Source organism: Anolis sagrei, chromosome 2 (genome assembly GCF_037176765.1).
Source record: "Anolis sagrei isolate rAnoSag1 chromosome 2, rAnoSag1.mat, whole genome shotgun sequence".
NCBI lineage: Eukaryota > Metazoa > Chordata > Lepidosauria > Squamata > Dactyloidae > Anolis > Anolis sagrei.
The window spans coordinates 223,503,927-223,517,576 of record NC_090022.1 but is presented as its reverse complement, the minus strand read 5'-3'; the positions used below and the strand labels follow the sequence as shown (position 1 = coordinate 223,517,576).

The 13,650-nt window shown below is 38.6% G+C and overlaps 1 protein-coding gene across 5 annotated transcripts in view; it reads left to right on the top strand.

Moving 5' to 3' along the window:
• ALDH1A1 (aldehyde dehydrogenase 1 family member A1) overlaps positions 1 to 13,650 on the top strand; it is a 96,092-nt gene that overhangs the window by 60,260 nt on the left and 22,182 nt on the right. For all 5 annotated transcript variants that reach the window (XM_060762195.2, XM_060762192.2, XM_060762193.2 and 2 more), the window contains exons 3-5: positions 7,158 to 7,262; positions 9,122 to 9,262; positions 12,812 to 12,941. In XM_060762195.2, the coding sequence (XP_060618178.2) occupies positions 7,158 to 7,262; positions 9,122 to 9,262; positions 12,812 to 12,941 (376 nt within the window). The remainder of the gene's footprint in view (positions 1 to 7,157; positions 7,263 to 9,121; positions 9,263 to 12,811; positions 12,942 to 13,650) is intronic.

The window sequence follows — 13,650 nt, the reverse complement described above, 5'->3', positions numbered from 1 at the left end:
CTGCCTTGGTATTCTTGGATACAGGGGTGTGTGGAAGGGCCCATAGTGGAAACACGCTGGGCAATGGCAAACCACCTATATAGAAATCTTGCCAAGAACCCCCTGTGTTAGTTTGCATTGGGATTGCCATATGTCAGAAAATATTTGAAGGTACACAAAAACAACAACGAGTGTACTAATTAACATGAACCCCCTGATTATCTTTCTTATCAAACGATATATTGTATTTCCGTCGAGGCTGTATCACTTCGTTCTACAGCTTATTCTCACCACCCCAGGGACATCCAACTTAATGTTGGCATTTCTTTGATACAGGTGGCAGAGTTGTGACATAAACTGGGAAATATTTAACAAACTTCCACAATTGGAAGTGATTTTGCCTGAGTTGCCTTTCTTGGATAATTATTGCATTGATACAGAGTTACAAGAATGATTTTCTGACTAATGAAGAGCTCCAAAGTAACATTCACAGGTGACATAGTACCTTTTGGAGGTAACAAAGGTGTAATGAAGTCACATTCAAAAGTAACCAAGCAAGCTACCCAACTGGTATAATGCCTAATTGTTTCTTGTAGAGGAAATAAATAGAAATGCAGCAAGCAGTGCCAATAAATAATTTAATTTGCTTTTCCAACCCTGTAGTGAGCAGAGTCAACATACTAATTTCTGAACAATGTGCAGGTATGAATTGCTTCTTTAAAGCAGCTTTATAAGTAGCTGGACTGAAGTTTACAGTAGAAAGTACTGGAAATCTAACTAAACAGATATGTAGATAGGATGTGTTCTGTTGTATTTTTAAAGGAATATTTCAAAGCCTTCCTTGCTGAACTTTGTGCAGAATCCTTAGCTACTACTTGAATTCATACTAAGAAATGTGCTATATTTAGTGCAGAATAACGAGTACAACCGGTATTTTTAGAAGGCCAACTCTCTGCCATGCAGAGAGCTTAAGCAAATGCTTGCACTGCTGTAGTTCTGTGACTGAACAGGGATTCAGTCCCTGGTCTCCAGAGTCATAGACCAATGCTCACACCACTACACCATGCTGACTCTCTGCTATACCATTGTGGTTGATTGCCAATGCTCATGATATCTAGCTCTTTGCAAGTTGGCAATTTGTATGTTTCATGAGACAATACATTCAATAAAAAAGGCATCTTGATATTTGCTGAGAACTGGTTCCAAGACACACACACACACCAGTAGCTATCAAAGTCCATATATAATAAGACTTGAGCACTATGGACTTTGATAGTCACTGGTGTGTGCGTGTGTGTGTTGGAACCAATTTCCAGCAAATGCCAAGATCTCACCGTATGCTTTTTTTTTACTAAAACATTGCCCCTTATGTAAAGTGCTAAATTTAAGGTTTTCTTTCTGGATTTTTTAAAATATTTTAAAGCCATGGATGGTTGAATCTGTACGTGCAAACTCCATATATACAGAAGGCCAACTGTACATACACTGCCAGTGTTGATGTTGTGGGCAACAAAAAGCTGGCATATCACATTTATTGGATAGCTAAGGCTGCAGTTCTCCATCTTCTTGTCTAGGAAAAAGGTTCACTGAATTTCATGAGACCTCTGAGCAAACATGTGTCAAGTTTCACGGTAAATCATTAATATTTGGGTCATGGTTCTAATAATTAAATGATCTGTCCTTGGACACTGTTCTTGGCATGCCATTGTAATTTATTTCCCCTCCTAATTTTACTGAGTTACTAAGTAATCTAGTATTGAGGCCTATAAAAGAGAGTCCTGCAGAAAATGATAAAGAATGGGAATAGTGTCAATTGGCACAATGTTGCAAGAATTCAGGGAGCTTCATTTATACTTTCCAGGGAGGATTTGGTCTCTATGGACTCCTAGAGATAAATGTTGGAACATTTGGTATTTGTTATTTTATGGTGGGCAAAGAATTTACCATACTAAGCTGATGTGCTGTTAGAAAACATTTTAGTGGCCACAGCCTGGGAAACATCATTCTTTGCACTATAGTTCCTAGAATCCTTTAGCCAATGTGACTGTGTTGGAATGTCAAATAAATCCTTATATCAGCTCATGTTGATTATAGCTCCATACTTCAGTGAAATGAAGGCGGAGCAAGGATACCTTTGGGGTGAGAGAGAGTGGGAAATAAATATATTAAATACACAAATAAATAGTCATTATACAGTCAGCCCTCTGTATTCATGGATTCTCCATCCATGGATCCCACCACCCATGGGTTGCAAAGATACAAAAGAAATTGTAAAAAGTTTATATAAGGGACACTATTTTACTATACTTTTGTGTATATTCAGACTTATAGCATCCACAGGTTTTAGTATTCACAAGGAATTCTGAAATCAAACTCCAGCAGATATCCAGGGGCTACTTTATTTCTTATTGGAATCAATGGTGCTTAAGTTCAGCCTTGACTACAATTGACCCTCCACATTTGATGAAGTTTGGGGTGCAGGGCCCCCACAAAAGTGAAAAAATTGCAAATTTCAAAAATCTGTATTTTTTTTATTTGAAAGGACATCTCTCTAGGAATCTCAAGCTCCTCCAATGTGATTGCATTTCCTTGTGGTTTCGTAGGTGGCTGTGGAGCCCTATTCTTGACCCGCATCTTCTCCCACAGTGAGGGCATTGGTTTCCAGGTGGAAGGAGGTCCCAATCGGGGTTGGCTTGACGCACCTTCCTCCTGGCATGTTTCTCCCTTTCGCCCTCCACTCGTGCCTCCTCGAATTCTGTAGCACTGCTGGTCACAGCTGACCTCCAGCTGGAGCGCTCAAGGGCCAGGGCTTCCCAGTTCTCAGTGTCTATGCCAGAGATTTTAAGGTTGGCTTTGAGGCCAGAAGGTTGACCAGAAGATGACAATAAAGTAGTGTTGGAGATTCATAAAGAGAACACATGAATCAAATCTGTGAAGAATCAAACCTGCAAAAGTCACAGTTGCATATATAGAGGAGTTACTATAATTTGTCCCATGTATTTGAATGGAACTAAATACAGATTCTAATTTAGTTTAAAATGAATATTTGTTTGTTTGTTTGGAGAATTTATACCCTGATTTTCAGCCACATAGGCTCTCATATTGCTTACAAATTGTTAATTTGACAGTTCTTTTTCTCCTAGCTGTAGTTTAATCCAGTATTTATGCCATGTCTCCAACTCACACTATACTTCTCAACAACAAATGTGTACTGTACATAGATGAATAAAGAACACAGGACTGGAATCTTAGAAAATAATTTACTTGGTCATGGCTTGGAGCTATATGATTATTATTTCACTGATTGTGTTGGCATCCTTTTCTTCTTGGCACTGTATTCAACTTTAAAAAAAAGCTTAAACATTTAGATTGCAATCCTATACACATTTACCAGTAATTCCCATTGAATTAATTGGAATGGACATGTATAGAGTCCCACTCTATAATTACGTAGAGAGGAGGTAATGCTTGACCCTGACCTCTTTCTTGCCTTTGGGAAAATAAGCTGAAGAACAATAGAAATGCATTGTTAATTAGAAAGAAAAGCAGAACATAGATATCAGTGATGAATACCATGAAGATCCCATAGTACATAAACCAAAACCACAGTTAGCCAAACAAACACCAGTTAGTACACCTCATCATGTTATCATTTTCCATTTGTGTTCTTGCTCGTCACGAGCAAAAAGAACCAGTTTAAACATGCCCATAACAGTTGCTGATGTTTTTCCTGGTTTATTGGTTGACTTATCTCCCATTCAATAGATCCCATTCCTTCTACAAAGTCAACCACAGTTCCAAGAGAAAGATAGCTACAATCTATGCTGATGGTGCATATAGATACTTGGGTTAGTACTTGATTGTGAACTATTTAGGAATGCTGCACCACTGATGGAAGTACACCTTTTTAGAAAAATAGGAACCTGTTATATACTTGATGAGTCTATGTGTCCAACTAGACCAGTATTGTCTGCTGTTGGAATGACTTTTCACAGTCTTGGGCAGAAGACTTTCACACCGAGGGATCAATTTTAAAAAATAAATCTAGGATCTTTGGCAAAGATGAAATCTTTCCCCAACTTTTGATCCCTTTGGTCCCTTCATCTCTCACAGGCTAATAAATGGACAAAACATAAAACTCATTAGGTTTTTAGGGAAGAAGCAATAATACCATACCTTTCCACTGTCCTGATTTGACCATGAGAAGTCCTGATTAATCCTCTGCCCCCCCCCCTTTTTCTACACTGCCCTATAACACCCAGATCATCTGCTTTGAACTGGATTATATGGATGCGTAGACTAATCTAATCCTATTTAAAGCAAATAATCTGGCATCAGATTCTGGGGTATAGGGCAGTGTAGCTCCAGCTCCAGCTCCAGTGTCTCTCTCCACTTCTCACTTTGTCCTCAGCATACTTCCATTGATACAAATTGAGCTCAAAGTCAAAAAGTAGTTTGCACTCAGTCAACTCAAAGGAGCCAAGAGGGGATGGGATCTCACAGTTCCCTGTATGCTCAGGCAAAAGCACATTACAATGGCATCTCTTAGCTTGTGTGTTCCCTAATAGTTTTTGTCATCTTAACCATACTCTGATGTTGCTTGACTACACATGACCCAATTTTCAACCATGAAAGGTCAGATTAATTAACCAGAGTATCTACATTCTCCCTCCCAAACCTAAACCTAAATTGCCTCTTGCAGTTTTTATTTTTTCTGCTACATCCAAGTTACGATTTTCAGTTAATGACATGAGGAAATTATAGAAAGCACCTGATAAAAAGTTATTGAGTCACTGATGTAAATGTAGCAAAAAGCTAGGGGAATTTCCAAAAAAGGCATGTTTCATAATTTTCTCTTTCACAAACAGATAAGAATTTGACATTGTGTTGCCTCACAGAAAGCTGTTATATCAATATTTACTTTTTACATACTTTCACTTGCTCTTACTCTTTAGGAACCAACTGTTTTGCCAAGCGGAGGTTTCCTTCATTTAACACTCTGCTTGTTATGGATTTGGTTTTCTCGGTAATAGATGACACTTGTGCCCTCATGTTTTTTTTAATCTGCATCTGGGCTTCGATATCAGCTTCCCTATAAACTTCTTCCATCAATGCAGGAGGCTTTTATTTGTATCATAATAAAAAGGGATTTGGGGCACCTTCTATTTCTTGCTTGTGAAAAGGTTAACATTTCATATGTAAAAGGATCCCTTAGACCTTTTTTAAAGCAAGATTTTGGCTTTTTCAGCACTCCTGTTGGGTAAACCAGTAGGATTTCTGAGGTGTTCAAACCATCATATGTTTCAAATTATATGTTTACTGTGGTTACTCTTAAATCCCAGTGATCTTATAGAATGGAAAAACAAAACTCAATACATAATTTTAAAGACAATGGCAGCAGAGGGACAAAAACGAATGCTCTCTCAGATGGTATCTTTCTCAAATGCAGTCCATAAACATTATATGGTAAGACTGTAACCACCTAGTGTGCCTGCACCCTTGACTTGAACATCTGTTTGTTTATGTGTATGTAGCCCAGACAGGTCGCAGGTTTGAATCCGGAGAGAGCGCAGATGAGCTCCCTCTGTCAGCTCCAGCTCCCCATGCGGGACATGAGAGAAGCCTCCCACAAGGATGGTAAAATATCAAAACATCCGGGCATCCCCTGGGCAACATCCTTGCAGAATTCTCTCACAACATAAGTGATTTGCAATTTCTCAAGTCACTCCTGATGCAAAGAAAAAAAAAAAAGAAAAAAAAGCTCAGAATTTTTTTTGGGGGGGGGGGGGAGCAAGGAAGGACTTGAAGTTTTCCCTGGCTGGGATTTTTGGGAGTTGTAGGCCAAGACAACTGGGGACCCACAGGTTGAGAACCACTGCACTAGAGTTCCTGTGACTCACCTTGCCCCCTCAAAGTCCCTCCCTGGATCTGGCATTTGGACCTTGAAAACATCCCTATATGGATCAATGGGTGCCTTGCTCGGTGGGTTTACTGTGTTGCCAACCATGACCTGAATTTTTATTAAAACACAGCTGGAACAGCCAGATATTGTTGTAAAAATTAAAGTAGAACTTTATTGATACACATTTAGATCACACATTAACCTCTGAAATATGTATTTCATTACTCATAGGTCCCCAAAACCCTTTTCAAGTTTTCATCTCTCTCTTAACCTTCTATTTCTTATCTAACTTCCATCAGAGACAAGACTCAGATTTACATCCTTTTAATCCCATAGACATTTCCTAAACTGCAATTTGCTGACTCTAAGCAGGCTTGCAGTTTCCTCTGTTCATAGACATACCTTCTCATGATATATTCAAAAACCATCAGTCTAATTTGACCCATCTTAGCTAGAGTTCAAGCTTGATTTGCTCTAGGATCCTTTTATTTGTCTTGTTAGCAGCCCATTGTATGCACAAAACTCTCTTTGAGCAGTAGAATATATTGACATCATTTTTTAGCTAGTGTATAAGGTTTCCTTTGTTGTTTTTTATTTTCTTCATAGTAGCCACATTATTAGTGGCTTTAAGTAGTGATATTTTTATTATTCATTGTATTACATACTTTTTACTGTTTTGTAAAAACATACATGTAAGTATGAACAATTCATAATGTTTTGCCTGTCCATCATGATCTACCCAGGCATGATCAACTCACCATTATCCTTAATAAAAAACTGAATCTCAATCAACAATGAAGGATATCTCTCCTCAATCAGAAATATTTAGGCCCAACAGTTATGCTGCCCACTACCCTCTGTTTCCTAAGAGGACCGTTGCTTTTCTTCCTCTGTCTTCTTCCTCCAATAAGAGCTACCATGCCCTGCCACTTCTCATTATGTGCTTTCTTCAAGACAAAGAAAGAAAGAAAACAGTCCTAAGACAAAATTGTAAGCCCTGATGTTGCATTCACAACGTATGTACAACTCCAAACTTGGTGTACTTTGTTATCTGTACTAAAGCAACATACATAGGAAGAGACTAAGTGAGCAAGATATTTGAAATTTCCGCACGCACGCAACAGTTACATATCACATTTCATTAAACAAGAATACGGTGACTGAAAATCATATTTATTTTCAGAATATAATCTTGTTAATTGGTAATAAATTAGAATCCTGGGGAAAGAAATTAAATACGGCAATATCTTTCTCCCTTACCCCTATTCTCTTGCAGATATTTATAAACAATGAGTGGCATGATTCAGCTAGCGGCAAAAAATTCCCTGTCCTTAACCCTGCAACTGGAGAGAAAATCTGTGAAGTGGAAGAAGGAGATAAGGTTTGTTAATACATGTATGCATTAGACTTGCTCTAACATTTAAACTACCTTCTATTGCCTGGGACAATCATCTACAAAAGAAAGAGAGGGGGTTCAGATACATTACTTCTGGGTCCTTTCATTCTACACAATTGTAGTGCTGTGATTCCATTTTTAAAGCTGTCATTTCAATTTCCATGACCCGATCCTATAGAATCCTGGGATTTACAGTTTAAGGGAGGCATTTAGAAATTTCAATCAACTCCTTTGGTGGCCCACCAAATTACAAACACTAAGATTCCATAGGATATCATCCTGGCAATTAAAACTCGAATCATACTGCTACTTTGTATGTGGAATGATCCTATCATGGTGTAGATATGTCATATTTCCCTCCTTAGCAGGTTTTGTCTCAGGATGGATCCAGACAGCCTTTTATTCCAGGAGCATCTGCATTTAAAAATGCAGATGTTCCTGGGAGGCTGACTACACCCACCCCAGAAAGTGTGTGCTTTTTGGGATGGGTGTCCATATGTTGTACTGGAACTTCCCAGTACAACATTGGGAAACTAACACCCCCTCCCCAGAAGCCCCCCTAAACTGAGCAAAAAAAGAAAATAACTCACCCGGCCTCCCTCTGAATGCTGCCAGAGTTCTCCTGCCGCATACAAATGACGCACCAGGAGAAAGGAAGGGGGGAGCAATTTTCTTCTCTTCCCCTCCCCCCTTTCTCCTGTTGCGTCATTTGTACATGCCAGGAGAACTCCAGCAGCCATCCCAGAGAGGCCGGGTGAGTTCTTTTCTTCTTTTTTTTATTTCGTTTCGGGGGGCTTTGGGCAAGGGGATTGGGATTCCCACAGTTTTCTGGTCTAATTTATCCTGGAAAACTTTGGGAATACTGTCTGGACTACAGTATTCTGCAGTCCAGAACTGAAAATAGTGGGTTCATCCCATGCCTTTCAAGAAGGAGCGGAATAAACCCGCTATCTAATTAATTCACTACAAACCAGGGATTTCCTGGTCCAGAACATTGTCTGCAGCCCCTCCTTTATTGCGGTAGATACCGAAATAAAGGTACTGTTTGGACGGACCCTCAGAAATTATTAACAGGTGGATGAAACAATGGAAAAATACATGAGAGGAACAAATGGAAAACAATGCATCTGGAGCTCTCTTATTAAAGAGGCAGCGTTCTTTAGTATAGTGGTTAAGATGTTAGGCTCAGATTTATGAGATCCAGGTTCAGATTTTTCACAGAACCTCAAAATTCACTGGATAATCCTGAGTTCATTGCTGTCACTAAGGAAGCATCTACACTGCAGAATTAATGCAGTTTGACACCACTTTAACTGCTATCCCAGTGTATTACCCTTTTTTTCAGTCTTGCAGATCACTTTGAAGATCCAAAACTATTTTTGAAAGCAGAAAATTGTATGTATGCTTTTATTGGCAGTTTTCTCCAGTCATTTGATTTCTTGGTACTATAGAATTTGGTAGTTTTACAATGTGTTTAGCTTTTCTGCCAAAGAGGGCTGGTGCCTCACCAGACTACAAATCACAGGATTCTATAGCACTGATACATGGCAATCAAAATGACACCAAACTGCATTAATCCTATAGTGTAGATGTATCTTTAGATTGATTTACATCACATGGATTTTGTGAAGATAAAGGTAAGGAGGAAATCAAGAACTCATTATTATTATTATTATTATTATTATTATTATTATTATTATTAATACCCTGCTTTATCTCTCTCAAGGAGACTCATGGTAACCACTTGTCACGCTATTTGAATGCATGGTCAAAAAATGTATGGGTACTGAATTGTACCATCCATGAACTTATGCTCACTGTATTTAAAATGATTTTCCATAAAGGAGGATGTTGACAAGGCTGTTAAAGCAGCAAGAAAAGCTTTTGAGCTTGGATCCCGCTGGCGCACAATGGATGCTTCTGAAAGAGGAAAGCTGCTGAACAAACTGGCTGATTTAATTGAACGGGATCGGCTCCTATTAGCTGTAAGTGTGAACTTTTCATTAGTCGTACATGTCAAGCAATGCAAGAAACTTTGATTCTTGCAATGATCACAGAACATGTGATTTTATGACTTAAGAAGGATCCTTTTAGTTTTCTGTTTTGTTTTGTTTTTTTTAAAAAACTTGTTTTATGAGATGGGGGAACCCAACATTTTGACAAGTCGCAAGTTTCATGATCTGCAGGCAGCATTATCTGAGAGATGTCATCAAAGATATAATGTTTATCTCAAACAATCAATACTTCTGGTTGAATTAAACCCCATGCTTAGTTTTATTCTCCAGAAGGGTGGCCCTTGAGTAAACTCTGACATTAGGTCTAGATAAAAGTTTCTCTTTTTGTGCTCAGCGAGACTGAAAAGTCAACCGATGCCACATTAAGGTCAATGTCTGCCTGCCCTGCTGTAGAAGAAAAATAAGGAGGGGAGGAGGCTGCCAATTAGAGCCTCCACTATCACTCTGAGTGCAAAGGTGGGTTGAGCAAACTCACTTGGCCTCGGGTCAGTGTGGCTCCACTCTATTGACCTCTGCTCTCAAATAGCATTTCTCTGAAGTAAATGTATATTTTCTCTATCTAGAATGATCAACCGCAGCTGGGAAACGAAAGTAGTATAAGATAACGCAGAAATTTCATTCTTGAGTTGAAATTAGGACTATAAGTACAATTTTTTTCACATTTCTCCAAAAATCTAGCAAGCCTGGTGCTGCTGCCCAAAAAGATATAAATCTTTGCTAAATTTATTCTCAACAAAAGTTTTTAAAATTAAAACTCACCATGTTTATGACACTTTTTTGCATATTCTTGCATCATTTCTTTCCCATTTCAAAATATTTTGGACAAAAACACAGAAAGAGTATTTTTTCATATTTATTATCTCCAAAAACAGTGTGCACAAAACATTGTGTTTTGTGCACAATGCTATGCTTAATTTTTAAAAATACAACTTTCAGCACAAAATACAATTTTGTTATTTTTTTTTTGTTACTGCTGAAAAGGTGCTGTTCTTTTTGCCCTTGTGCTGGGACAAACAAACTATATGACTGACATTTTTTCACCAGTTTATCTGATTTTTTTACATCCTCACTTCAGCCAGACTTTTCCTGATTATCCTTGATCATTGTGCAACCAGAGACACAGGGTTAAGTCCAAACACAGTCATAAAAGTCTACTTGCATAATAGGACTTCCTCCAGTTTTTTACCATGTAGTCCTCTTCACCATCTGAAAATCTACAGCAGTGGTTCTCAGATGTTTTGGCCTTCAACTCCCAAAATCCTAACAGCTGGAAAAATGCCTGGGATTTCTGTGAGTTTTAGGCCAAAACACCTGGGATCTACAGGTTGAGAACCACTAATCTACAGAGACCAAAAGTGCCCTTACCTCTGTGGCTTTTTAGACAAGCTAGGAGTGTCATTGGCCAATTGTAGTAACAGAAATAGTTCCACCACTGGGTTATATATAATCCAAAATGTTTAATACCATTCTTAAATCCTTAACCTTTAACTACTTGCATATTTATTGTCTAAATATTAACTAAAACTGTTTGACTATACTGACTGAGATTATCATCTCCCAGACAAGAGGAAAGTTTAAGAAATGAAATGAACTCAATAGCTTCTCTCAGATAACGTGCATAGTATGCAAGAATGAAAATAAGTATAGAAACACAAGGAAATACCAGAGAGTTTAATTTTTTTTCAGTGCTTGCTTAGCAAATTGGCTATTGAGTTAGAATATTTATTTTTCCATAAAGACACGCCATACTAATCAGCACTCTTTTGGGCAGACATCCCTGCTTGTTTGTGAAGTAGTTTTGGACTTCAAACATTATAAATTAAAATTGTTCTTACATATCTGAAGCCATTAACTACCTTTAATCAGCAGTAGACTCCCCTATGTTAAATTTAACAATATGAAAGGTGGGAAAAACATTTGGTGTTATTTCGATCCCAAGTATGAAGAAATTTGTAAATTTGGAGCATTCTTATTTAAAATTATCTGAAACAAAATTCTCACCCATCTCTGATTGAATGTAATAGTATCTTCATTCCTTAGGTTCAAGGCAAGGAAGCAAAAAGATCAGTAATAAGAAAGGCCAGGAACTGGATAGTCCTGTTTCACAAATAGTCTGAAAACTCAGGCAATGAAAAGAGTGGAACTGAAGTAATCTATAGAAGCATCTTGAGCTTATTAACTTCCTCATATTTCAAACAGATCATAATAGATATGGATTATTTTTTACTATCAGGTGCTTTAGGCCATTTTTAGAGGAAGGGATTGGCAAGATCCAATCTAAATCTTCCTTTCCTAACAACAAACTACAGAATTCATGAGGTTGCCTTATGTTGACAGGTGACTTGAAGACATTACACATTGTTCTGCTTTTTATTATTTTTCCCAATAATTGCTATTTTCAGGGTGTTGTTATGTTTTGTTTCTGTCATATGCACTAAATATTTTGCAAGAAAGTATTTTGGAAAAGCATATTTTAAAACATTCTGGTCTCTCTTGAAAGGGAACTATGTTCTCATATCCCCCGATGGAGCCCCTGGTGGCGCATTGGTTAAACCCCTGTTCTGGCAGGACTGAAGACCGACAGGTCACAGGTTCGAATCCGGGGAGAGGTGGATGAGCTCCCTCTATCAGCTCCAGCTCCCCATATGGGGACATGAGAGAAGCCTCCCACAAGGATGATACAAACATCAAAAATCATCCGGGCGTCCCCTGGGCAACGTCCTTGCAGACGGCCAATTCTCTCACACCAGAAGTGACTTGCAGTTTCTCAAGTCGCTCCTGACACGACAAAAAAAAAATATCCCCCGATTCTCCTGATTGGACATCAACAGTCCTGATTAATCTTATGCCATCCCACCTTTTATTATGATGATGAAGATTATTGATACATCCATTCAGTTAGCAAAATTCTGCCATACAAGTCTTATTGTGATATACATTATTCAGAATGTCACTTTACCTTATATGACACTTTATATATATTCCTTCGACGTGTATTGCCCATTTCCCATGCCCTCCCACCATGTCCCAATTTCTCGCTTCACCTCCCACTTTCCCCTTGTACTCAACTTTCCTCCATTGCTACAGGTGGAGGCCTCTTCCACATAGCTGAACATTTCTGCTTTGAACTGGAATATATCGCAGTGTGAACCCAGATAACCCAGTTCAAAGCCGATATTGTGAGATTTTCTACCTTGATATTCAGCGTTGTATGGCTGTATGGAAGGGCTCTGAGTACAAAATTTAAAAGCAGTTGCATTCAACTCAACAAGGACAGGCAAAGATGAAATCTAACCTTCCCTAAAAGGCTCAGACAAAAGCAAACTGCAGAAACCTCTCTTAACTTGTGCATTTTTCCTCACTAATAAATTTTGCCATCTTCATCATACTCCACTGTCTCATATGCCAAAATAATTTGGCCGATTTGGGTGCTTAGAGTAAAGTGAAATACACACATGGTTTTATACAGCTATATAATTTTATTTCCTATGGATAATTTCTTGGCTATTTTCATTCCAGACTATGGAGAGCATTAATGCAGGGAAACTCTTTTCCAATGCCTACTTAATGGACTTAGGCGGCTGTATCAACACTTTACGCTACTGTGCAGGTTGGGCCGATAAAATCCATGGGCGTACCATCCCAATGGGTGAGTCAATCAGATAAGCTTTTATGATTCCAAGACGACTCAGTAATTGTGGAACTTAAATCTGAAATAGAGGTAACAGTATCCAATTAAAGAGGAGTTTTAGCTCAGAAAAAATAACTTTTAGAAATCATAAGTATCACTGTGGGATAACTATCTTCTTTTTAAAATACAATTGGTAAATTTTGTTTAACTCACTTGTTTAACTGTAATCTTCATTGAAGCACCTACAGCTGTACAAATTGGCAGAGTCCCAATATAAATACTGATTAAAATAGGTTATTATTGCTAAGTGTCAGGAGACCTTATAACTCACACTTCCTCCTCACTCTTTGTTTGGAAGTATCTGTAAAAAAACCAGTTGGACAAGGTTCCACCAGCAAACAGAGTAAGGATCTCATCGGAAAAGCATATGGATTCACCACACATCGTGACAAATCCATAGGGTCCCAGCAGGGGGCGTGGAGAACCCATCACTCCATGCCCTGCATCGCCTAGCTTCCCCCATTGCTCCAAAGGCAACACAGAAAGCCTTCTATGTTGCTACAGCTGTGCATACACTGCTTGCTCTCCCCTTTGGCCATGGAGCCTGGCCAAAAGTCGCTGTGCGTTGTGTAATGGGCTCCATGGTGAAATGGGAGAGAAAGTGGCAAATCAACCCATCTGATGAGGTACTTAGTCTCTAATCCATCCCTTCCACTCTAGTACACCA